Consider the following 25,638-nt stretch of genomic DNA (forward strand, 5'->3'; position numbering starts at 1 on the left):
TAGGGCTCCTGCAACCAATCACGCAGCTCGTTATTTCCTAGCTGTTTCTTGTCAACATGGCTGCGCCCGTATGAGTGCTTAGAGCTGAAGACATTTTTTGTTGTTGTTTTTGGAATGCAAATACGTACGCGATTATCACTGTTTTGATTTATTAGTTACTATGGCCAGGTTGGGTATTTTAAAGCATAGATCACAAAAGTTTTTTAGGCATAGGAAACGTTTTTGTCTCTAGGAAAATCTACGATCGTTTCTTTGTTGTGATTGTAGTTTCATACGTTTTCCTGTCTTTTATTGTATTGGGGGAAAACACCTAACATATGTTGTTTGACAAGATGCTGGGTTTTTTGTCCGCACGACAGATGGGACTAGATGATCCTCTTCGGTTACGACGCGCTGAATCAACAAGGAGGTACAGTAGGGCTGCGTTTGAACGTGTCTAAACACTGCCAGTCCTCGGTGGATGTTACTGAAAATAATTCATCCTTCCGTGAGCACTCTTCGCCTCTTACTTTCTTAAAGCAATAGTATACCACAATTATAGTAGGAGCTCAATGTTAACTGTTTATGAAATAAAACTCGCTTTAGTTAATTTAGAGTGATTTCAGCAGCTTGTCGTCATCATCATATTGCGTCAGAAAACGATTTTGAAATTATTTCTTTGCCAGGTATAGATTTTAATGACGTACGTCTGGTGTACTCCATTCTTGACGGGCCGCCTGGTGTCTTTTGGTTTTTATTCCACCCTGCACTCAGTTACGTAATGGGTCTAATTATCTTGTTTAATGCATACTTGTAATGTTTTTGTGCCCTAAACATCCCGTTTGTTTCAAAGTAAAAAATAAGTTAATTGTGTGACAATTAGTGTAACAAATTTCACTAATTAAATTAAACAATTAAACAATTACACAAATTAAATTAACAAATAAGTTAATTGTGTAATTGACTCCTAAGGTTGGACATTATGCCCCTCCATTAATTGGAATTAAGTCTTACACCCCAGGCATTTTATTCTGTATTTTTTACTCATGGGGACAAATAAATTTCATGCTAAAAAGAGATGATAAGAAAAACAACGTTTCGGTTGTGGAGCCTTAAAGTACTATGTATACTCGCACTAAGAAGGTTACTATGCGTTTTCTTTAAAATATACTGTATTTGTATATTTAGACTTTAAAGAAGGAGTTGAAATGGAGCCTTATCTGTGTTGAAATTGTGGTTTGTTCCTTGAACCTGCATATTAACAGCCATTAATCTACTGTGCATTGTGACTCAGAAACTAAAGAACAAGTTGCTAATTACACAAAACAAATTTGATTTTTAAAAGACACTGATACTTGCTGACAATTTGGAAAGTCAAAATTAGATAGTACTGGATTTACAAGTGTTAACGATGGTTTTAATTGACTATATGCTAAATTATAATCTGTAATTATTAATAGTTTGCATAAAAATTGTATAAAAACACACCAGTCCCCCAGGATCAGGATTGGAGACTCCTGCCATACAGTGTATTAGTTTATTCTAGGTACATCAGGTTTCTTTTTCAGTCTTAAGTCTGAAAAAGGGGTTCTCGACCTTGGGCACCCCTGTGTCCCCTGGTTTTTATAACTTTCTTAAAAGTATAGTATAGTTATCAATTTAAAATGCATTAAATGGATTTTGCATACTTCTAACTGCACAAATGATTATAGTATTTAACAAATTTGTACATTCAATGCAGTATTTTTCTACTTTAGCTGAAATCGATCAATGTATCAAAAAGGTGTCCTAATCATAATTAAAAACCATTATTATCAAATTGAAAAGTTTGGTGCACTTACATTTGTGATATTTTGTATTTGCCTGGGATGAATACTACTCCATCCAACCCTTTATTGAAGTAGAACATGGTAATTCAGTGCTGGGTGATGGCTGACATTGGTGTTCATTTGAACAAATCTGAGTAGCTACAGAATGTCTCATTTTGATTGACGAAGGTGAAATGGTTAAGCATATGATGTATTGTACAATACTGCAAATATAATGGGGGAAAATGTATTTACTTGCATTTCCTGTGTTCTTTTTTGTTTCTGCAAAGGGTGCTCAGCTTAGAACTGAACAAAGATAGAGACGTGGAGCGGATTCACAGTAATGGCGTGAACACCCTTGATATAGAAGTCGTAGAAGGCAGATAGTAAGTATACTCTCAACGATATTAGTCTGAAAAAAACACTCTTATTACTGTGATGAGATTTGTTTCACAGCACTTTCATGAGTCCATCAATCAGTGTAGTACTTTTTGAATGTGAGCCTAATTCTGGTATCATTTTTAAAGACTGAGTATTTTTTTTTTACATTTAAATAAATGTGCAGTCAAATCTTTTTGACAGAAATTACCTATTTCTATTTCTGTTGACAGTCTTTCTTTGATTTTTAAAAAAAAATTAGTTAGTCAAAACAGCTCCTAATAGGTGATTGGTTTATGAAGAATAATCACAGGTGGGATGACAGAGTACCAAGTACTCCTCAAAACCCAGAATTGTTCATCATCAAGATTTTTTGAGAGTCAAAAATACATTTTAAAAGACTGGCATAGAAAATTGAAATGAATTGTCCTACGATTAAGAATACCAGAGGACACCAGGGCCACCGAGTCCCACTGGTTTGTCCAATGAATTTACTATTAAATAATTACTTTATTGTCCATTCCTAGCACTGGAATTCTGATTCTGGAAGGTTGGTATGTCTGCAGCTTTTTTTGTCCAGCTGGACTTGTAACATCTTTAGTTATCTCATTATTTGGTTTTCAGTAATTGCTGCTGTGCAGAAAGCGTGAACACTAGTCCTCCAGGATCAGGATTGGAGACCCCTGGTGTACAGTGTATGAGTTTATTCCAGGTACTGTATACCAGGTGCCTTCGGTCATGGGTCCTTGGAGCTCTTAATCATGAATTAACTGTTTTTTTTAATGTCAGATTTTTAAAATTGTTTTTAGCTCTTAAAAAGACGAATGGCATTCGTAATTGGTATCAAGACCTGGATTAATCAGCGAGTTTCAGAAATGCCCTTGATCGGGTGTGTTAGCTGAATTTTGGCCAACTGGACTCAGTTCTGGGGAGTGCCTGATATACAGTATTGTCATTCCCACCTTTGTCTGTTCATCATTCTTTGATCCCTTGTTAAGAGCTTTTTATTCAGTATTAGGGGAGCAAATTCTTAATTTGCATGTTGAGCACAGCCTGCATGAAGTACTATGTGCTCATGTTTACTAGATATCATCTTCTTTAACTACAATATTTTTTTAGACCAAGACCTGACTGTCAAAGAAAAGTCTAAAAGAGCAAGCAGATCAGTTACAGGCATAATAAACTGGCCCTGGCTGAAAGCCCATTGGGATGAAAACCAGGAGACATGGGTGACTCAGGACCTCAAGATATTTCCACAGATATTTTATTTCAACCCTCTACTGTTGATTAGGAAAATGTGTGTGCGATTAATATAAATTATTTTCCATTTTCTTTAAGCATGTTGTCAGGTGGGGCAGATGGAGTCATTGTAATCTATGATCTTGAGAACCTCAGCAAGAAGCCACACTATACTTGCAAATCAGTGTGCACAGTGGGCAGGTAGGTAATAGGCACATTCCCTGCTTAGCTTCTTAATATAATTTTCGGTTGCTAGTACTTACTGTTTTTCAATTTAGAGATTGAGAATTACACCTCTGCTCCACTAGATGGCAGCAGAATTTATAGTTGTTACCACCTCTTCTGCTACAAGTATTGGGAATGTCTGCATTTTATCTAAGAATGCAGTACTGTAATTACTGTCGATCAGATTTTGGCTTGGTATATGCTATGTTAATGCATAAAGTTTTTACAGGAATAAGTATAAAAAGTATCATTAGTGTATTCACCCCAAATTTCCTTTATTTTATTATCTGAAGGAATAGATTGTAGATGGTTATGTAACTGTACAAAACAATGTGTATTAGTTATGCAATAAATAGGGCACTTTGTGTAAAAAACAATCCATTTCTAGGCTCAAAACTGTCAGTTACTGACAGTGGCACAATTAGTATGCTTGTACAAGACAGTAGAAAATAATAAATATCATAAGATGTATACAGGGGGTGGACAAAATGATGGACACACCACATGAAAAGGGAGTTTAACCTTGAAGTAACTAAATCACAATTACAAATGCAGCTGCAAAGGTCATAATAGGTTGTTTGCCAATTAGCAGTATGTGTCAGCTACAAAAGAGGTCTGACAATTAGCACTTTGATATGTGAGCTTTCAAAGCAACATTAGGCAACTAACAGAGTTCCGAAGAGGCCAATTCAGTGCCTGAATTCCAGGTGCATCAGTCACAAAAACTGCAAAATTATTTAATGTGTCAAGGGGAACAGTCTCAAAAATAATGACAGCATATGCCAAACATGGACAAACTGCATCGGCAAAGAGGAACAGTGGTCGCAAGTGAAGCTCACCGACAGGGATAGACAGACACTTCACAGGATAGTTGCTAAATGCCACAAAAGTAAAGCCTCAAAAATGACAACTGAATTGAATCAGCACCTCACTGGCCCAGTCAACAAAAACTGTACGTCGTGAGCTTTACAAAGCTGGAATTTATGGCGGGGCAGTCTTTTTGGAAACTGCTTGTATCCAAGGCCAAAGCACAGAGCCGCATAACCTGGTGTAAGGAGCATAAAACCTGGACCCCTGAGCAGTGGAGAAAAGTAATATGGTCTGATGAGTCATCTTTCACCCCATTTCCTACGTGCGGACGGGTTTACGTTTGGAGAAAGCCAAAGGATGCCTTCAACCCACAATGTCTTTTGCCAACTGTTAAACATGGTGGGGGATCCGTAACGGTATGGGCAGCCATCTCCTGGGAGTCATTAGGTCCGATGATTGCTCTGCATGGTCGTATAACGGCCAAGGAATATGAGGCCATTTTACAGGACCAGGTGCACCCTATGGTGTTCCCTCATGATGTTCCCATATTCCAGGATGATAATGCCCCTATACACACTGCTAAATGCAAGAGTGGTTTCATGAACACCAGGATGAAGCCAAACGCCTTCCCTGGCCTCCCCAATCACCAGATCTAAACATCATTGACCCTTTATGGGAAGTTGTGGAGCGCAAAGTGCAAAGTAGATATCCACCTCCTTCATCCCCACAAAGGCCTGGAGGCTTTTCTTCTTGAATAATGGTGCAATATCCCACTACACACAGTTCAGGACGTATGACAGCATACCAATAAGGATTGAAGCTGTCCTGAAGGCAAAGGGTGGCCCTACTCCTTATTAGGTCCTTGATATTAATATATTGTTAGGTGTTTCAGTTATTTTGTCCACTCACTGTACATAAACTATAATAGTTATGCTGTTTTAGGGAAACCATCTCGTATCTATATTCAGTCTCTCTGTGTGCATGTACTCAATGTCAAAAGAAACATCTGTTATCACATTGTAGTATTTTTAAATAATATCTAAAAGTAGTTTAAAACATTACACTGAGTTGTCCATGCTTCTGAGTAGAGCACTTTCTGTGAGAAATCTCATGGGTTCTAGAATGATCTATTGTCAGACTATGAAACTTTAAACAGTATTTTAAACCAGCATATTTAGGTCTATTGGAGGAGCTAATCAAAGCTTTCAAGAGCAACATTCAGATGTACAAATCTGGACATAAAACTGCACAGTAAAGAGGATCTATCAGTAATTATATATCAGTTTTACCATATTTTTCAAAAGTTTCATTAGTGTGTTTTTAGTTACAGTAAAATATCTCTGATCCCTAATCTACAGTATTACACAACATCTAGACTTCAGATTTGTGTGAATGTCTAAACATCTGGTACTCTATATACTCATTTTAGGTCCAACCAGCATGTACACAAATTCAGTGTGGAGACTGTGCAGTGGTATCCACACGACACAGGCATGTTCACTTCAAGTTCCTTTGACAAAACGTTGAAAGTATGGGACACAGAAACACTAATAGTAAGTAGCATTCTCTTTATGCAATTATTTTATTAACCGGGACTTCAGAGAAGTTGCAGCATTATTCTTGCTTGAAACATACTTGGTGTAAAATGACACACAACTTGTTGGAGAACTTGCCATGTTTGAATCCCTATATAGGGCATGTTAAATTCAAGTCTGCACATCCGATTCCAGAGTTAAATAGTCCAGTAAGTAAAAAAAAATGTATTAGTGTCATAAATAACAGTGCTTTCAGTTTCAGTTGCTGTTTTGTTTATTATCAGTTGCTGCCACAGCTATTGGATCCAACGTTGGATTAATAACACCATTACTAACCACACTACCCTCTGTCAGCTCATGGAGAGAAACCTGTTCCTTGGGTTGTTTAAAGCGTTCTTGTCTCTGGTCCCTCTTTACTGACCGTACTGTATCCGTGACTTTTCAAATATTTCTTTCCCCAACATAGTTAAAACAGTTTGGATCTGTGTTAATAGAAATAATACACTATTGCACTGTTTAAATGTTGATCTGTGTCAGGAATGATTGCCATATGTCAAGAAAACAGTACAACAACTAAGAGCCACAGAAAATCATCAAGATAGTGCTGAGCTATGATACCTCTGCCAAGTTCTTGTCTGTTGTTTAAACAGACGTTTGGCTATATTCTCAAAGGTGTGGCACCCAACAATCTAATGTAAAGTCTTTTCCCTCCATCTTTTTCTACAGCTCCCTCAATTTCATATGTATTCCCTCCAGTATATTATTTGAACACAGCTTTGTGGCATTCATCAAATAAAACTGTGTTTTTTGCAGTCTGTCATACCAGCTGCAGTGATGTTTTAAGGTCACGTCTATAGGTGATGGCATCCGACAGAAATCGCACTGGTCTTTAGTGCATTTTGGTGTATTCTGATATCTTCTAGGCTGAATATTGGTTATGCAAGCTGTAATATTGCATAGCAGCGAGGAAAAGTACATAACATAAGGTCTCATATGGATTACATTTTGAATGATTGTTTCCGTAAATAATTCAGGGTTGAGCTTTAACTTAAGTAAATGGCAGCCTGAAACACTCCTTCCTTTGGAATTCAATATAATACAGTATTTGCTAGAGATTATTATAATTATTTTGCAAACAAAGGCTTTTTTTAAGTAGACATTCTAAACATTTTACAATATGTCTTCAGTGATTTACAAAATGAATAATGTTTTATAATGTACATCTTAGAATGTTTTGCTAAAAGACCAGAACAGAAATGGGATCTTACTGTTCAGTATATTCAATACCCACACTCTGCTGTAAGCTACATCCCTTTTTAAACAACGGAGACTTGTGCTAAACCCACCAACACAGTATGTCACCAACAGCATTAATGGAAATAATAGAGCCTCTGTGATACAGGCTTTACTTATAGAGCTTTGTCTGTTCTCTGTATGACATGAATAGAGTTACGATTTTTCAATTGCAATTGTGGTTTGGCTACTTCATTTAAAAAAAGCAATAAAGCTATAGATTTGTTTCAGCTATAACTAGTCTATAAATAGCCACTATTAATAAAGCTTATCTGACTGTTAAAGGTTATAGAAATGTACATAAAAAGATCAAAACAGAACACCGATCTTGTAAATATTTAACATGTCACAAGGGATGTTCCAATTCCTGCTATAAGAACTGAAAACTGAATTCTTGCAGTAGGAAATGGAACTTAAGAGTTTATGGCCAGAATTCTAAGTTGGTTGAAAATGGTCCAGAATTCATTATCTTTAATTGCTTTTTTATTTGCAGATGAGTCTTTCCTCCTGGATGGAGAATTTTTTTAGTTATTGCTAGCTCTACAATTTGACATTGAGTACAATTTAGAAATCTTTAAATGTGTGCCATATATTTTGGAATAATGCACAAAGCAATGCAAGCCACATTGCTGTTTAAATGACCTGAGGTGCCACACCCAGTCCTCTTTATTCATAGAGCATACTGTACCTTCCAGAACTCTCAATGGGTAACGAAAGTCACACGTACTGGGAATAGTTTTCCCGTACCACATGTAGACACACCATGGGTGCTGTATATCTAATACACTATGCAAATCAATATACATATATATGCCAAATTATAAAAGAATACAGTCCTGTAATGTGTATCAAGACACTGTGTTTGAAGAAATCGCACCACAATTAGGGGCCACAGTTTGGGTGCTATTTTCTTGACACAGTGACACAAATCATTACTGAATCTAAAAAAATAATGCAGTACTGCACAGTTCTGTTAGAAGAGTCTTCTAAAACAGACACAAAAGAATAGTTGAAATCATGCCTAATAAAACATATGATATGCATTTATTTTATTTTCAATTTTCTCTTTCCACAGCCTGCTGAGATCTTCAGTTTTGAGGGGACAGTGTACTGTCATCACATGTCTCCCATTGCAAGGAAACACTGTTTGATAGCAGGTGTGTAGCTGCAGCTCTTTTACTTTCAAGAAGCTACAGGCAGGATTTGTTTAATGGAATTTGTAGCTCTTTCTTTCTAAATGTCATATGCAGGCTTGTAGGAGAGTGTGTTATAGAATTAAACAGAAAGAAATGTGTATTTGAATATTAAATAAGAAATGACCTTGTGCCATATTCCGCACTAGTCAGCCAATGCATAAATGCAAATAGGCTTATTCTTTTCTTTCAGACGATAGTGGCAAAGGCTTGTGTGTACAGAGCAACAATTAACAATTTATATTATGCATACGAGAGAGCCCAGCTGAAGAACCTTCACTTCTGACAGAGCCCTATTCATGAACAGAGGGAGTCACTGGCCTTAATTACTGCAGTAAATCCAAGCAGAAAAGATTTTCATTCTGAAATTTTTAGTTACCTTTTTCCGCAATAAGGTATAAGGCTAAATGTGATACTGTGCTTTTTTTTATAAGATAAACATTAATTAATTTCAATATGTAGTTACAAAAAGTAAATTTACTTTACAGGTGTTGGATTAAGATTTTGGGGAACTTCACAGTACAGTAAAGCTTCATTTAGAAGACATACACCAGAGTGATACCTGAAAAAAAATCAAGTATATACTGTAATACAATTGGAAAATATAGAAAAGACTACATCCACAGATGGAAACGGATTTAGGTTCAGAACTCAGACTTCATGCAGAAATGCAGTTTAGATAGTGGAATGTTTAAATAGATAAGATCTTGTAAAACTTGTATTAAATTTGACTATGAAGCACGGGCAAATTGTTCCCTTAAAATGTGTTAATCCTCATTATTCAAAGAATATTTATTTTGGTGTGTTATCCCCAATTAGAACTTTCTTAATGACCAGTCCTTGTCATCAGTATACCCTCTAGTATTCAGATATTTTCTAGTCCAGAGGAAGGTGTTATACCATACGATGAATCCAAAACCCTTCATTAGTTTGTATGCTTCTTGTTCATTTCATGTTGTGCTATCTCTTTTGTATGTTTTTTTTATTTAACTGACCCCAAGTAATGTAAATGTGGGATTTTAGCTTCATGTAAACGCACTAGCTATATTTTCACAATAACATACGTGTACAAATAAGTTAAATAAAGGAGAAGGGCCACATTATATACCATTTGTTTAGTGGGGAGAAATGTTTTACTAGTCTGTCTTAAATGGTAATTTGCTTATTTCCTTAAAAAATTTAAGTTTGAAATAAAATCAATCTCCCCCAAAAAGTTTAATCAAAGCGTCTTTGTAAGCTGTTGTACAATAAGTCTCTTTGTAAGGTCACCTTGAGTTAATACTATTTTTGGAAAGAGGAAGATAGTCTGACAAAGTAGCTCCACTTGCAGTCTAGCTGCTTTCTGTCCAAACAAGATTGGCAGGTACCAAATACCAGTTGCTGCAACACCCAAGTTTCTAGTGTTCTGGAATGTAATGTAAAAAATGTAGCTTATGTATCACCCCACTTCTGTTTAACATGTGAGGCTTTTTCAAATGGAATGTTCTTGAAGGATGGATTGAAGTTCGTGCCTTGATACACAATACGATGAGAAATGTTTTTGAAAGAGGATCTTGTTTTCACCAGTACAAACATTTGTTCAAACGTGTAGTTACATTGTGGTTTAAACAGAAGCAAAAACTATATCTCCACCATTAGTTAATTAGTAATCACATTCTTTTGGTTCTCTGTTAATTGTTAAGTTCAAGTTAACTGTTGATTTAAAAGTCTTGGATTCACAGATTAAGTTTATGAAGGGTTTCTATGTAAGATATGACTTTGCGGACTGCAATGAAAAATTTTCTTTGCAAGCTGTATCTTTCTGACTTTCTGTATATAATATTTAAAGATGTACTAGATTGATTTTATTAATGATTGCATTTACTGTATATAGCATGTTTCACTTCAAAAGCACAGTATCTCAGATTGAGAAGTGAGAAGTTTCATCATCAATTACGTTTAGGGGAAACTTTTAGTTATGTCAGACTGTGCAAGGCTTTGTGTGGAATTTAGTTAGATACCTGAGTTAACACCTGTAGTCTTGTGCCTCATGGGATCTTTAATCACTAAGTAGTCAGGACCTGGAGTGTGTCTTGACTGCAAAGGAGCAAGCAAAGGCTAATTCCACGTTTCCAGAAACACATTTCAGCTGTAGAGCCTTCTTCACATCTAACCATTGCTCTATGCCAAAACATTGTGTTTCTCCTTTCTATATTTCAGTGTGGAATTAGACATTAAAATAAGAAACAAGGCTCCCAAAAGATATCCTACAACAAAGTGACCTTGATCTTAATGTATTTTTCCAATTCAGGGACGCAAGGAAGTTAGAGACTATCCTGGCAAGCAAGTGAGGCAAGGCATGGTACACTCAGGACAGGATGCAGATCTGTCACAAGGGCAGATAAACACACATACACTCATACCTGGTTCAGTTTTCCCAGAAACCAATGAACCGGCCACTATGTTTCAGGAAAGTGTGAGAGGAAACTTGGAGCACCCAGAGGAAACCTACGTGAATATGGGCAGAACATAAAAATTGCACCCCAGGTCAGGAATTTAACCAAGGGCCCCAGCACTGCAAGGCAGCAATGCTAAACACTGTGCCACCCTACTACAACATTAGTTTGGAAATTCAGTAATGGAGGGAAGAGTGCTGTCAGTCCAGTGGTACCATTAACAGCAACAACCTAGTTTTCCCAGGTCTCCCACGCCTTTACTAACCAGGCTATAACACTTGCAGTACCAGACCTACAGTGTCAGTTGACTTATTTTATGAAGACTAATTTCAATTCTATGATTTGACGAGCTCTGATTTCACTGTGGGCTTATAGAATTGTGCACATTGAACGTAAATGCGTTATTCTTCTCCTGTTTTAAAGGACAATGATCTTTTTGTAGGTCTCTCTCCGTAAGGAAGCAGTTTGTCACTGAATCCCTCCTATTGTATTTCTTTCTGCAGTTGGTACCAAAGATCCCAAAGTACAGCTGTGTGACTTGAAGTCTGGTTCTCGTATCCACATTCTGCAGGGTGAGTGCTGTGTATGGAAGCTAATGGCACAACAAAGGCGTTTTGAGTAGACTGTGCACCAAAAATAATTTTCTGATTGAAGAGACGTGTTTAGTTTCTTTATCATATCCAAAGCCATAACTTTAAAAGATCAGATTTCTCTGGTCTTGCTACACTGTTTTGAACTGGCTCCTTTTCATTTACTAAAGTACTCAATGAAATCAAACAATTACTCTTATTTTACCTTTAACTCTTACTTTTGCACACAAAGGCCTGCATATTACTTGTCCTCAAGAATATATGTTCATTACTGTGATAACAATTTGACTTTATTGCTCTTTTGTGTTGTCTTAGCATTTAAATTTACAAGCAAAGTCGTAAATACCTGAAGGCTTGCTCCTTCCCTGGGTGTGTTTTTAACAAGTGTGTGAATTATTTGAGCAATGTAGTCCTCTTTCAAAGTTGTTTCTTTTTACAATACTTGCAAATTAACAAGGGTAGTGGTGAGGGTGGTATCACCATTTAAAATACCTTTATATTAACTTTTTTTTTCTTGTGTTATTTATTGACATAAGTGGCTTTAATTCAATGTGAATTACTTTTCTAGCCAAACTGGAAGAAAAGAAATTGCTTATGTTTTCAAAAGAAGGAGACTAGAATTAGTTATGGTTATGTTTTTAGTTCTCAGCTGGAAAACAGTTTGGTCAATTAAGTACTCCTATAGCTAAAATACTTAACAGCCTCATAACCCTTTTAGACTGTTACATTGTATACTGTATATTCATCCATTTTCTAATCGCTTCTTCGGATATAGGCTCACAAGGGTACTGGTGCCTATCCCGGTAAGCAACGGGTACAAGGCTGGACACGCCCAACACAAACAACCACTCACACTAGGGCGTGCTTTCCCAGAAGCCAATTCATCTACCGTATGTTTTTGGGCTCTGGAATTAAACTGGAGCTCCCAGAGGAAACCCACAAGAACACAGGGAGAACGTACAAACTCCACGCAAATAGCACAATGGACCTGGAATTGGAGTTATCATTTTTAATAATCATTTATCATTTATCTTAATCATTTTCACAGCCTTACTTTTAAAATAAGTCAGACTTGTTTGTCTATAATTACTTGGCTCAGTTTTCCTACCCTTTTTATGGATGAGTGTTATATTAGAAATTCTTCAGTCCCTGGGTACTGCTCCTGTCTTAAGCAACTTGGACATTGTGTCAGTAGCTTCTGAACAACATGCCTCATTTCCTTAAGTAGAAATGGTAAAATACCATCAGGTCCTGAGGATTTATTCATCATGAGTCTTTCTAGTAGCCGAAACACCTAATACTAGTGCTAATACTGTTTAATACAGAACTTTGTCCCTCTGCTGTCTGAGGCCTGTTGTTGACTTCTTCCTTAGTGAACACCTGAGGGAAATACCCTTTCATTGTCTCGAAGATTTTTTGTCCTGGATAGATTTTACTTTTTTAAAAATATTGTTTTTATTTGTTTTTAAAAATATCAACAACAGCAATTGGGTTTACAGCATACTCATCATTAACAATCAGATAGCCAATAAGGCAGCATCATGTCCAGTGATGCAAAGAAAAAAAAAACAGATTACAAAATAATGTAATATGGCATATAGTGACAGCACTGTATAGCCCTCCAATTCCAAAATACATTAGAATTGGTGATTTTCGATATAAGACCAAAGGGGTGACCAGATCTTCCAAAAATGTTCAGGTCTCGAATCATATGTTAGTTTTTCTAGGGGTAAAAATATAGCTACCTGAGAAAGCCACATTTCAACCGTCACCACCTTGAAGACAGACCATAGTAGCAATATACATTTCTTCGCAAAATGAACCAACACAGAAAATAAACACTCTGAGACTTTATCAAATTTAACAGTATAATCGCTTTGTAGAAAATAGAGGTCTGCAGACATAGTAAAATGTATACCCACATTTTTTCAATGACAGAGTGCACATTTATCCAGTAGTGTTTGATCTTGTCACACTGCCAGAAGCGATGAATAAAGGTACCTATATGTGAGTGGCACTTAAAGCACTGATTCGATCTACCTGGGTATATCTTGTGCAGGCGGACTGGGGTTGGATATAATTTATTGAGAAAATGGAAATTAAGCTCTTGTATGATAATAGAGGTGCATTTTGGATACTGCTTCTCACAGATTGTCAGCCAGTCCTCCTCAGTAAATGAGTGTCCCAAGTCTCACTCCCAGATAGTTTTCAGTGTTATGTATAATGATCTACAGTTATTGACCAGTACACTATATAACTTTGCTAACATTCCTCTAGAACTACCAGGAGTTGTTAGTATATTTTCAACCTCAGAAAGCTCAAATCTCAATCTGTTTTCATTCACAAGGGATAGAATATAATGCCGAATTATAAGGAATTTTGGTGGTGGATTCGGGCAACGATTCTGCTACCTTTCGCTTGACGGTTCTTTTGCTGTTATAGTACTGAAATAACTTTTTATTTTATCTTCCATTGCGGTATAACTTTCAGCTTCCCACTTCACCTTTTAAATATCCCTTTTTTACCATTTTATACCTGATTGTTAAGTGTAAGAAAAAAGCATTCACTCTTGTCTTAAAGTCACTAGAAATCCATACCTGATTTTTTATCAAATGAATTGTTGAAATAGTTTCTGTAAAAAGTGTTGTTTTTTTTTGATGGCCAGTGTAATGATAACTCAATAAAAGTGAAACTTACTCTGGGTGTAGCAGGTAATTTGATCTTCATTTTTTTGTCTGTTTTGCACATAGAACTTGTCATTACTAGTTACAAGTAGTAAATTTGCAAGCAATTATTTTAACAATTTAATATTAACTTTATCAATCTGTTCCATTGTTGTATAGGTAGCTTCATTGTTGACCCAGACCCACTCTCACTCTTAAAAATGTTGTAATACAATATGTATTGATGTGGATATTCTAAAAATGTCAGCTTTAAATTCATACTGTTTGCCAACGCTTGTATTTTCCTGTACTGAGAGGTCTAACATGACTGTTGTCCTTTAGGTCACAGGGGAGAAGTGCTCTCTGTTAAATGGTCTCCTCGATATGAACATATTCTGGCAACTGCAAGGTAAAGGAAATTGCTGTATGTTCTGCAACAGAACTCTCTCATTAAGAGACTGTTTGCACATGTGATTTATGCAAATAAATTAAATTCCTATACGCCCACCAATGATAGCATCTTAAATAATTTTTCAGACTAACTTTTCAATGAGTATTTCTTAATAATAATTCCTTACACTTACAGTATATAGTCCTTTTCTGGACACTCCACTCAAAGCGCTCTACAGGTAATGGGGACACACCTTCTCCAGTGTGTAGCTCCTCATGGATGATGCGACAGCAGCTAAAGTGTGCCAGAACGCTCACTGCACATCAGCTACCAGTGGGGGGAAGCATAGAATAATGAAGACAATTTATAGATGAAGATTATTATTAGGAGGCCATGACTGGTAAAGGTCAGGGGTAAATTTGACCAGGACACAGGGTTAACACCCCTGTTCGTTTCGAGAAATGCCCCGGGATTTTTAATGACTACAGACTGCAGGGTGAGTGCTCTCTACTGGTCCTGCTAACAACCTCTTCCAGCAGCAACCTTAGTTTTTCCCAGGAGGTCTCCCATCCAGGTACTGGCAAGGCTCACACCTGCTTTGCTTCAGTAGGTTGCCAGTTGTGAGCTGCAGGGTAATGTAGCTGCTGGCTTCTTATAATACCCAATTTTGAAAACAGAGACTCTTGTTGTCTTTCTTTGCTATTCAGTGTTGTGGATGTTTAGTCAAGTTCTCGATCCTGAAAGTATGACGCCAGTTTTCCCAGAAGCCAATTAACCTACCAGTTGGGCTTTGGACTTGGGCAGGAAATCCACACAAACGCAGGGAGAATATGTAAACTCCACACAGACAGCACTCCAGGTCTGAAATTTGAACCCAGGGCCCCATCACTGTGAGGCACCCGTGCTACAATTCTACCCGTATTCATATATCATTTAAATATATAATTCATATAATGAATTTTATTTCCTATATAAACACCTGTGTTCTACTTTAAGGTGTTACTCTTATCAGAAAATAATAAAAAAACATTTAGATGTACCTATAGTTTATACAGTAAAAAAAATAGTTCTACTGAATAAACACAATACACAAACTTTTTAGCGCTTATTAAAATGAGATCACAGTTCTACACAAGTGCTCCTCAGGATTTTTAAAATTGAAGTCAACAGCCTGTTTTTGTGTACCTCTTGGCAGTGCTTCTACCAAGGGTATACTTGATAAACAACACTAATACTGTTGTTCAGAGTATTTGTGTAAGTGAAATGTTATCCAGGGGTGTGCACACCTGACTTGCTAAGTTTTTATTCACTGAGGCATGATATACTAATTAACCAGTGGGGAAGCTCAAATTGTTAGGCAGCTTGCAAAATCTAAAAATTGACTTCATGTACATACTTAAGAAAAGATACAAAGCAAAACATTTAGAGGATAATGGGTTGCTAAAATTTATTTTGTGCACAAATCATGTCATTCTTTTTAAATCGTTATATTGTATTAAATAAATAAACACACAATACAATAAGTCCATCAAGCTATTATCAGTAAGCAGCTCTAACTTGTGTGTTGCACAGCAAACCAGAGCATATCACTGTAGCACTCAGAGCAAGGAGGGACACACTATTGCCCTCTCCCTGTCTGACAGGCCAGTCCATTGCAGACCCACAGAGAAAGAAACAAACTACCCAGCTTGTCTTAGCTAGAATCAAAACTTTAGGCATCAGTGCTAACCACCATACCGCCCATATGCAAAATGTCAAAGTGCAGTTTGTGGTTTTTGCCTAAGTGATCCAATCCAATCTAAATATGATCCACATTCTAATAAATTTTCAAAAAATAATGCTGGATAAAGAGGTAAATCTGGCCATGCTTGTTATTAAATTATATAATATATACAAGGTTTGCCTTCAGCCTTAAAACAAACAAAAGCAATTGATGAATGTTCTGAAAGCTTCCATCAAAATTACCAGATCAGCATATGAAACACAACATACAATTCAAACTTATTAAAAAAGTTGAGTTAACACTCCCCCGAGCTAAAGCATATCCCCGTCTTTTTGTTAATTTTTGCATTTACACGCAGTACTATTGGTTCACTTAAATTCAATAGCAGTTGGACTCCCCTGATGGATGTCGTTATATTGGAATATAGTTGTGATACAGAGGAATGAATATGCTGAAAGAGACCCTTGAGAAGTTAGAAGACTGAAGTAATATTTTGTGCTTTGTTTAGCACTGACAGCCAAGTGAGAGTGTGGGATGTGAGGAAGGCATCAGGAAGCTTATTTACACTAGACCAGCACAATGGTGAGAAGTCTAAAGCCTCATCAGAGGCAGGTGAGTGGAGCCGAACTGTGCTGTAATATTGAAGACTGGTCCCTTAAGCTTCTCAGGTATATTCCATGCTTTTTGCACGACATAGCACCTCAAACTCCTTTATGGTAAAACATAGTAAAATGTTAAACATACACAATTCTACATAGTTAATTAAGTATAAAATTAATGCATTCAGTGTCTTAAAGGTAAGAAGGTTTATTTAAAAAATATTCTAAAATCCTCAGACAATTATTTCAAGGATGTTTTGCATACATTGCAAAACTTGGATCAAAGATGATTCTCGGCCTAAATATATGGATCGATTCTTATACCATAAATAGTGAAACTGAAGTTGTAGAGAGTAACAATACAATTAGTGTTTGATTAATAACAGGTTTTGTGCAAACATTTGGTTATCATCAGCATAATAATGAAAATGGATGCCTACACTATGAAGAACTACCTCCAAAGTAAACATGCATACAGTCTACTAAACAAATAGCCGAAGGACAGAGCTCTGCAATTTGGGCCTGATTTGGGCCAGTTATGACTATCTTTGTCAAGGTGAAATAGTCACTAATTTGAACAGATTTTCTATCTGATAAGATGTAAAGTGTGACAAGGTGCATAAGGTTTTATAAGGTGTGATAACAAGTTTATGGGCTAAAGGAAAAGTTTCACAATTTAGAAATATACTGATGGACTATGTGGCTTGTGAGAATTTCAGAATGTAAGCACAGCAAGTCCAAGGAATGTGATAAGTTTTATTTTAGTGATCATGAACGTTTTGGAAAACTCCATCTGGTTGCATTGACTCGTTGCATACGCTTTTCAAGAGTGGTATTCGGAACTAGATTTAAGGTCTGATAAATTATGGAAAAAGGGTTCAAGGATGACATTTTCCTTTTTTCTATTAGCTTCCCAAAGCACACTGATCTAGTGGCAGTCGGTTCATTTGAGAACCTGGTCAAGATACCAAGGAGAAAACAGTGAGATGAGATTGACCCAGGGCCCCAGAACTGTTGTTGTTAGAAACTGTTAGAATGCTAGAGTGCATTCTGTTATATAACCAGAACCATTTGGGCAGGTGGCTAAGGTTTTTCTGTAAGAAACAGTGGAAAGAAATGTTTACTGTAACCATGTGACAAATTTCCTACAGTGGAAATTAGGTATCCTATGCATGGATGGTGATTTTAGTTTTTGGGAAGAAAATGTAAGCAAAATCTGTTTTGCTGTTTGGACCAAATATATTTGGTCCTTCTTATTAATATTTCTGCATATAGTGTATGTGTCAGATGTATGTATGTATCTCATGTTTATAGGGTATTTTGAACCCATTGTGTGGGCATTCGTAGGTCTGAGTTTCAGCCGCTGTTCACATAATAGTAGTTTTATTGACATATACTAAAGAAAACACATCGGAAAAAGGTGTGTTTACCTGTGTGTTTACAAACATGATCAAATATAAAGCAAGGCTCAAACTTCTTTTCTCAGCACGTTTAAGAAAGCTTTATAAAATATTTTATACGCGTGAAAATTGTGTATGATAATATGATGTGAAATCTGATGTTGTGTTCACTGCTTTCATCTTGGGCTGCCATGTAGTTAAGACGGAGCTGAAAAAAAGAGTTATTATGCATTTATAGTGTGTCATTTATTGTTGTTCTGCAGGCTATTTCCTTTATACCCCCCTTTGTGAATTAATATGAGATTATTTTCTTCAGTATTTGTTATTGAGGCCAGAGACTGATTCTTTAGACTAGACTCAAGATTAAAACTAAATAACTTGTCATTTTACAATTTTATCATTGTCAGCTTTCTTATTATTTATATGTTTACATTATTGTATTTATGTGCCAAGTATTCAGAAAGAAAGTATGAATCAGAATTTTAAAGGGTAGTCAGAGTATTTCAGAAAACACTGATCCAACCAACATTTTAAAATTGGAGGAGAAGCAAACCTGCCTAATGAGTTTAAAGAAATCACCAAAATATTTGTGTTGTGGCAAGAATTGAACAAGATACCCAGACATTTAGTTGAAGCCGATATCCAGGCTTCTTTCACGAAATAGCCAGATTAGATCCTCACATCAATTAGCTATTAACTACCAAAAAGACTTAATGGGCTGAATGGCCTCCTCCTCTTGTTTATAACCTTTCTGATGTTTTAATGTCATGCCAGGGTAAGTGGACTGATGACAGGGTTAATTTAAAGAAAACACTGATGCTTAACTATGATTTTTAAGTATTAATGGCATGAGTTCTATATATATATATCGCCTTAGGCAATGAAAAAGACTCAGAAATAACATAAAACGTTAACAAGAGCAGAGCCTTTTCATAAAAGCTGATGCCCTCAGGCCTCTGGTAGTTTATGATGGGAAGTGAACGGCATTTTGTCTGAGTGGCATATGGGTCTTGTGGTAGCTAACACTGCTCACAATGGACGCGTCAATGGGCTGTGCTTTACCAGCGATGGACTCCACCTTCTGACCACTGGGACGGATGACCGCATGAGACTGTGGAACAGCGCCTCCGGAGAAAACACTCTGGTATGCAATATTGAGTCAGACACATTCCTACAGTGCCAAGTGGAGCTTTAATGAAGTTCACACAAAGAATTTCACCTCAGACATACAACATTGGAACTATGATAAACGGCATGTTGTGTAATTTATCAATGTAATTAATATCAGGTACATGGCCTGGTACATGGAACTAGAATAAAAATGAGCAACAATTATTTTTTGATCAAAGTTGAACCAAAACTTCATTTTACTTCTCCAGCAGTCCGGGAGGTTGAATTTCAAGAAAGACGTGTCATTCCACTGATGAGAAAGATAACAAATCTGGTTTACCATTACAGTCACCCTTTAAAGGTCGATCTAAATTTTAAGTCAATTGTAAGAAATATTTGCTGTAAATATAATATATATAACATGTTACTTTTTCACAAATACACCTGCTTACAACAAGGGAGTTTCATATCTTTTAATTGTTGCTCTTACAGTATTTTAGGAAACACAAATAAAAAAATATAATTTTCTTATTTTTTAAAGTATTTTGCCAGTGAAAAGGGGGTTCTCAGACATCAGCCTGTTCCTTCAAGACTAAACCACTGTGCTACATCGATTTCTAATTGCCTTTCCCTTTTGTGATACTTTTGTTCCTCAGTTATTCACCTTCAGTTTGAAAACAGGGCATTTCCTTGAAGACAATTTCAACTGAATTCAAAACTAATTTTTGCAGGTGAACTATGGGAAGGTATGCAACGAAAGTCGCAAGGGGTTGAAGTTCACGTTGTCCAGAGGCTGCAGTCCGGAGTTCGTATTTGTGCCCTGTGGTAGCACCATTGTGGTGTATGCCTTGTACACTGGAGAGCTGGTCACTGTGCTGAGAGGGCACTACAACAACGTGGACTGCTGTGAATTCCACCCTGACCTGCAGGTGAGAGACAGTCATTGAGTATAGTGAAAGGAGCAGATATATAAATGATTCAGATATGTGATACAGGTTTTAAAAGATACAGTATGTTATCAGAAATTAAGGGCTTTATCATTGAGTTCCCTTTGGTGTTCAGCTCCGTTGTTAGGCTTAGTGTTAGGGCCAAGCTACCCTGAGGTGGTAAGAATTGAAGGTGTGGCCCCTGACATTTGTCCCAGTTGACGGTGTGCCAGCCAACTTTACTAAGGTGTTCCTTTAAAAAAAAGATCTTAAACATTCTGTGGTTGTAGAAACTGTATCTGTATGTATTAATTTTCAACCTATCATCCTCCAGTATAAGGAGTCATCATTAAGGAATGTTATCTGACGATTGTGTTGTGTGTCTTTTGTAACTAAAATTTTAAATGACTTAATATGACCAGGAGTTTGCTTATCAAGCAAGTGTTAAAAGCTTTTACCCCCAAAAGGGGCTGTCAGTTACTGTGTGACCTTTAGCCAGCAGCCATATCACCCTGCAACTCACAACAGGCAACCCACTGAAGCTAAGCAGGTGTGAGCCTGGTCAGTACCTGGATGGGAGACCTCCTGGGAAAAACTAAGGTTGCTGCTGGAAGAGGTGGTAGTGGAGCCAGCAGGGGGCGCTCACCCTGCAGTCCGTGTGGGTCCTAATGCCCCAGTATGGTGACGGGGACACTATACTGTAAACAGGCTCCGTCTTTCGGATGAGACGTAAAACCGAGGTCCTGACTCTCTGTGGTCATTAAAAATCCCAAAGCGTTTCTCGAAAAGAGGTGTAACCTCGGCGTCCTGACCAAATTTCCCATTGGCCCTTACCAATCATGGCCTCCTAATAATCCCCATCTATAAATTGGCTTCATTACTTTGCTCTCCTCCCCACTAATAGCTGATGTGAGCGTTCTGGCGCACTATGGCTGCTGTCGCATCATCCAAGTGGATGCTGCACATTGGTGGTGGTGGAGGGGAGTCCCCATTACCTGTAAAGCGCTTTGAGTGGAGTGTCCAGAAAAATGCTATATAAGTGTAAGCAATTATTGTTATTATTATAGTCTGTTTTTTTTCTTTAAGAATTCGCTCCTGATTTCAAGTTTGAAAACTTGATTATTAGATTATTTCTAAAGAGAAATTAGAAAATTAGAAAATAGGTGGTAAAATGCATAGACCTTATGATGTATTACATTTAAATTTTTACATTTCAAAACGTATAAGAAGTTTCACGTTTATAACTTATTTCCGCAAAAAAGAAAATATGAAAAATGGACCAGCTCCAGATGGCAGATTCCTACAATTTTATTCTTCCTAGAAACAGATTTTAGGGAACTCTCTGTGAAAACAACATATCCCACATAGTGTAGAAAAGAGGAAAACAGTACATGACCCAGTGTGTGCTTACAGAACTCCTAATTTGTGGATGTTTTGGAAAATTATAGTTTGAATTAAAAATTAATTAACGTGCTGTTTGTTTTTTCCTAATCATATTCAGCATTGGGGAATTGTAATGATATTTTAACATATTAAAACAGAATAATAAATCGGTAACATCAGAGATCATTTTGCATCCAACTGTGCACAAAGTGAATGGAAGCTCATTTTGTCATTGCCATATTGACAGGAACTAAAAGTGAAATAATAGAACTGATCAGTGTTGCATGTCCTCTTGTCTCAGTGCAGTTTCACGAATGTAAAATGTAATCCACTTTGAAAAATCCTCATTCTAGTAGATAATTCCCATATTTGAGGCACATCCGCTCATTGGACCCCCTAAATAGGACACAGGTCCATCACAGGTAGAGTATTACCCTCAGCAATTATGGTCCCCAATTATACAGTGGGGCAGATTGGAGCAACTGGGGTACAGTACCTCTGTTAAAGTACAACAGATGTTCCGCAGGAGGGACTTAAACCCATAACTCCCCTTTTATGAGACCTGAGACTTAACCTACCGCATAATTCTGTCCTTTTCCATACAAATACTATATGTATAAATATGTATTTACAAAAGGGTTCTCAGGCATCTCATTTTCTCTTCTCTTTTTTCCTATTTATTATTCTTTATTATAATTGTTTCTTAAGTTTGTAGATTGGATAGTTAAATGTCTGGCAGAAATTATTCTGTTTTTGATAACAAGGGCCATCAGGTCCTCCCAGATGGTTACAGTATTCAAAGTCCATCAGCAAAAACAGAATGGAATTTGAAAAGAGCCACTGAGCAGCTGGTCTTGGTCTTTCCATTCTGTCTTGGCTGATGGACTCTGGGGATTGATCCTTGCCAGAGAGGATTTCCTGCCAATAGACCTTAAACAAATAAAAACAAACAAAAAAAATCTTTCAGATGTATTAATTCAAACAGGCTTATGCAAGGTCTAAAGATTGTCAGCATCTGTGAAGTTATTCCAGATTTACTCCAGAAGCTAGTCACCTTCAGGCAGATAAGGATTCTCAGCATCTTCATCTGTCTGGCTTTGCGTTACTGAAGCAGTTCTGTATATTGTTCCTGTTTGTTTCTTCATATATGTGTTTTTACAAACACATCAGTATCAGGGGGCATTTTGTCTCTCATTAAAATGTGTTGTTTTTTTAACGTTTTCTCATAAACACCTCCTGATATTTTTGTCTGTGAAGTATGACTTAAAAAGAGGTCAAATGCAAAACATGAGGAAATGCTGAATGTGCTGATAACATTTAAAAGCTTACTTCCTTTTCAGTATATTTGGCATTTGTATCTTTTCTATTTATTTTGTTTCCTTTTTATACTTGAAATTTATCTGCCTACTTTTTGGGACCACATAGTTATACATAGGTTACAGCATTCTATTTAAACACATGAAAGAGCATTGTGACTGTCCATTGTGAGGTCAGAATGTGGAGATTTTGCTTTTCAAATCCGACCAAGTAGAAAAGTAGAAAGACAAAATATAGTAGAAAGAATTTTACTGAGGCTTATTTTACGCAGATACAATGGTCTAAGGCTCACATTTAATTTTTTTTTATACGTTAATAGTTTTACTCCTTTTTCCTATTGTCAGGATCTCTACAGTGGTGGAAAGGACTGTAACATTCTAGCCTGGGTTCCCTCTCCTCGGAAACCTGCTCTTGAAGATGACACAGAAGGGTCCAACAAAGTAAGTGATGACTATGGCGTCCATCGTAGGTACTTTTCTTTCCATGTTAAAGGGGAACTGCAGTCCAAATTTCTCAGACTGGTCTTGGTAACAAAATAAATTTGTTTTCGAATTTCGAATTGAGCACAAAATCGTGATCTTTGTGAAAGTACTGTAAGTCGCCACGTTGTCTCAAACTCGCATTCGAGTTCCCACAAATTGTCGCGTGATACGGCCCTTCCTGCTCACTTTTTACTGTAACGACTAATGTAAGGCGATGGAAGAGTGAATTAAGTACAGGTTGTGTAGCAGATATTACATCGCAGAAAGTTTCCAATGTCATCTGCATGCAAAGTTAACACGTAAGTTCCATTTATCAGCAAAACCGTCTTGAAGTCGAGAGCAATATTTCTATTGGATTGAAAGAGATATATCCACAAGCCTGAGGCCTACATCACGCCACTGGAAGTTTTGTTGCTTCGTTCTGAATCGCAGAATTTGGAGCTGGGCATAGCTGGAAATTTTGTCTATATTGTGGTGTAAATTGGAGGTTTTACAAATTACTGTGTACATTTTACTTTTATTGTGGTTTTAAAATGCCCTCATCACTGCTGATTCTTTCTAACCCAGAAATATAGAAATAGCATTGCACCTCCCCTTTAAAATCCCCTTTTGGATCTTTTATGGACAAGTTTAATCTTTTTTGAGAAAGTCATTTGTATCATATGTACTCAGTCTCTGTATTCTCCAAGCACTTCGGTACTGGAGAATAAACAATAAAGTATGAATAAAATGTGGTAACTTTAGGATTATTATCCAGTGATTTTCTGCAAACTATTATTCATTCCTTGGTTATTTATACAACAATGGCTTCTGGATGAAAGCTGTTTGTTGTTAGTCTGCACAGGGGATGCAAATTCAAGGATAATCCTCCTTATAACCATTAATATATAAAAATAACTTTAATCTGTCAATAACCTGATAGTGCCTGATACAAAGAATTAATTGGTCATTAACTAAAGTTAGGTGTTTGTGATTTATAATCACTTTAATGGTTATTAACAGCTACTTCTGTGTTCTGGTATTCAGTGTGATTTTCAACCTCTTAAATACTGTTACCTAATATATTTTTATAATTTAGATTATAAAGAGTTGAACTGTTATTAGAAAATCTAAAAGTGAGCAATGATGAAAGTAGTGTTTAAGAACACCAAAGTATATTTTAGGTAATTGTTAATACATTTTAAAGCTTTTATTTATGCATACACAAAAATAATCTGTACCATTTTCTTTCTAAAGAGTTAAATCTGAGTTTTTGCATTTTCTTAACAGAGTGGGAACCAGTCAAGCTTAAATCCAGCTTTTGAAGATGCTTGGAGTAGCAGTGATGAAGATGGATGAGTGTATTAATTTGTTGTAAAGTTCTTAAAAGCAGCAAACACAGGATAGAAAAAGCACAGTATCCATCACTATTTAAGATATTTGTTTCAAGGATTTTAAAAGACTACAATCAATCAAAACACCAGTGGTCATGTACATTAGAATGAAGTTTTTTTTACATAAATCTATTTTTTTTTGCTGCAGGTAACAGTTTGAGTTTTTTTTTATGTTTGGTTGTACAAAACAATCAAGTGGTATATTAAAAAAAGTGTCTTATAAATGTATCTGAAGGATGGAATGGAATTCTCTCAGCTGTATAAATTTTTAATTGAACTATTTCACGGCTTCTTCTTGTGTGGTTCTTGTTTCTGGTCCAGAACTGAAAGCTTGGGAGACAAAATGGCTCTTCAATAATTCAGTCCTACCTCCATTCTGCTGTATTTGATAGAGCCCTGCCCAAGAGGGATGGCTCTAAGAAACTGTTATATAATTTACTGTTATCTATATTTAGTGTATTAATGTGTTAGTACAAATTCTGAATGCATGCTTGTATTTACATGTCAGTACTGCACAGAAGAGAGAATTTAGGAATACATCTTCCTTGCATGGGCTAAATGCCTCAAGGACATTTAAACAAGGACAGTTTAAAATGTTTCATATACAGCATTATTACCATCTTTTAGCCTGACCATAGCCTCTCGGAAATCAAATCTCGGAAGCATAATTAGGCTGTCCAAGTAGGTGGTAACTTTCTTCTTCATTTCTAAACCAATGCTTCAGTATGGCGACCAGGAATGAGGCATTTAACTGAGTACCTACATGGTCATTAGAGATGCCTTTAA

The 25,638-nt window shown here is 36.6% G+C and overlaps 1 protein-coding gene across 2 annotated transcripts; it reads left to right on the plus strand.

Annotated features, from left to right (window-relative positions):
- On the plus strand, positions 1–25,134 carry ercc8 (excision repair cross-complementation group 8). 2 transcript variants are annotated; one of them, XM_088912056.1, is made up of 12 exons: positions 1–409; positions 2,078–2,173; positions 3,504–3,605; positions 5,869–5,992; positions 8,343–8,424; positions 11,399–11,467; positions 14,491–14,557; positions 16,771–16,874; positions 19,281–19,405; positions 20,103–20,300; positions 23,342–23,437; positions 24,749–25,134. In XM_088912056.1, exons 1-12 carry the CDS (start codon positions 318–320, stop codon positions 24,815–24,817), a joined length of 1,224 nt encoding a protein of 407 aa, XP_088768182.1. In that variant the 5' UTR covers positions 1–317; the 3' UTR covers positions 24,818–25,134. The 2 variants fall into 2 exon arrangements, with proteins under 2 accessions (XP_088768182.1, XP_088768183.1); XM_088912057.1 differs by lacking the exon at positions 1–409 and adding an exon at positions 421–487.
- The last annotated feature ends 504 nt before the right edge of the window (positions 25,135–25,638 follow it).

This window comes from Atractosteus spatula, chromosome 3, assembly GCF_055471065.1.
Source record: "Atractosteus spatula isolate fAtrSpa1 chromosome 3, fAtrSpa1.hap1, whole genome shotgun sequence".
Classification (NCBI taxonomy): domain Eukaryota; kingdom Metazoa; phylum Chordata; class Actinopteri; order Semionotiformes; family Lepisosteidae; genus Atractosteus; species Atractosteus spatula.

What these genes read in the sequence shown, in the direction of transcription:
- ercc8 (XM_088912056.1), top strand. Translation starts at nt 318, where the DNA reads ATGTTGTTTGACAAGATGCTGGGTTTTTTGTCCGCACGACAGATGGGA. An exon ending in GAAACACTGTTTGATAGCAG is followed by an intron (nt 8,425 to 11,398) that starts GTGTGTAGCTGC and finishes TTCTTTCTGCAG; the next exon opens with TTGGTACCAAAGATCCCAAA. An exon ending in AATTCCACCCTGACCTGCAG is followed by an intron (nt 20,301 to 23,341) that starts GTGAGAGACAGT and finishes TCCTATTGTCAG; the next exon opens with GATCTCTACAGTGGTGGAAA.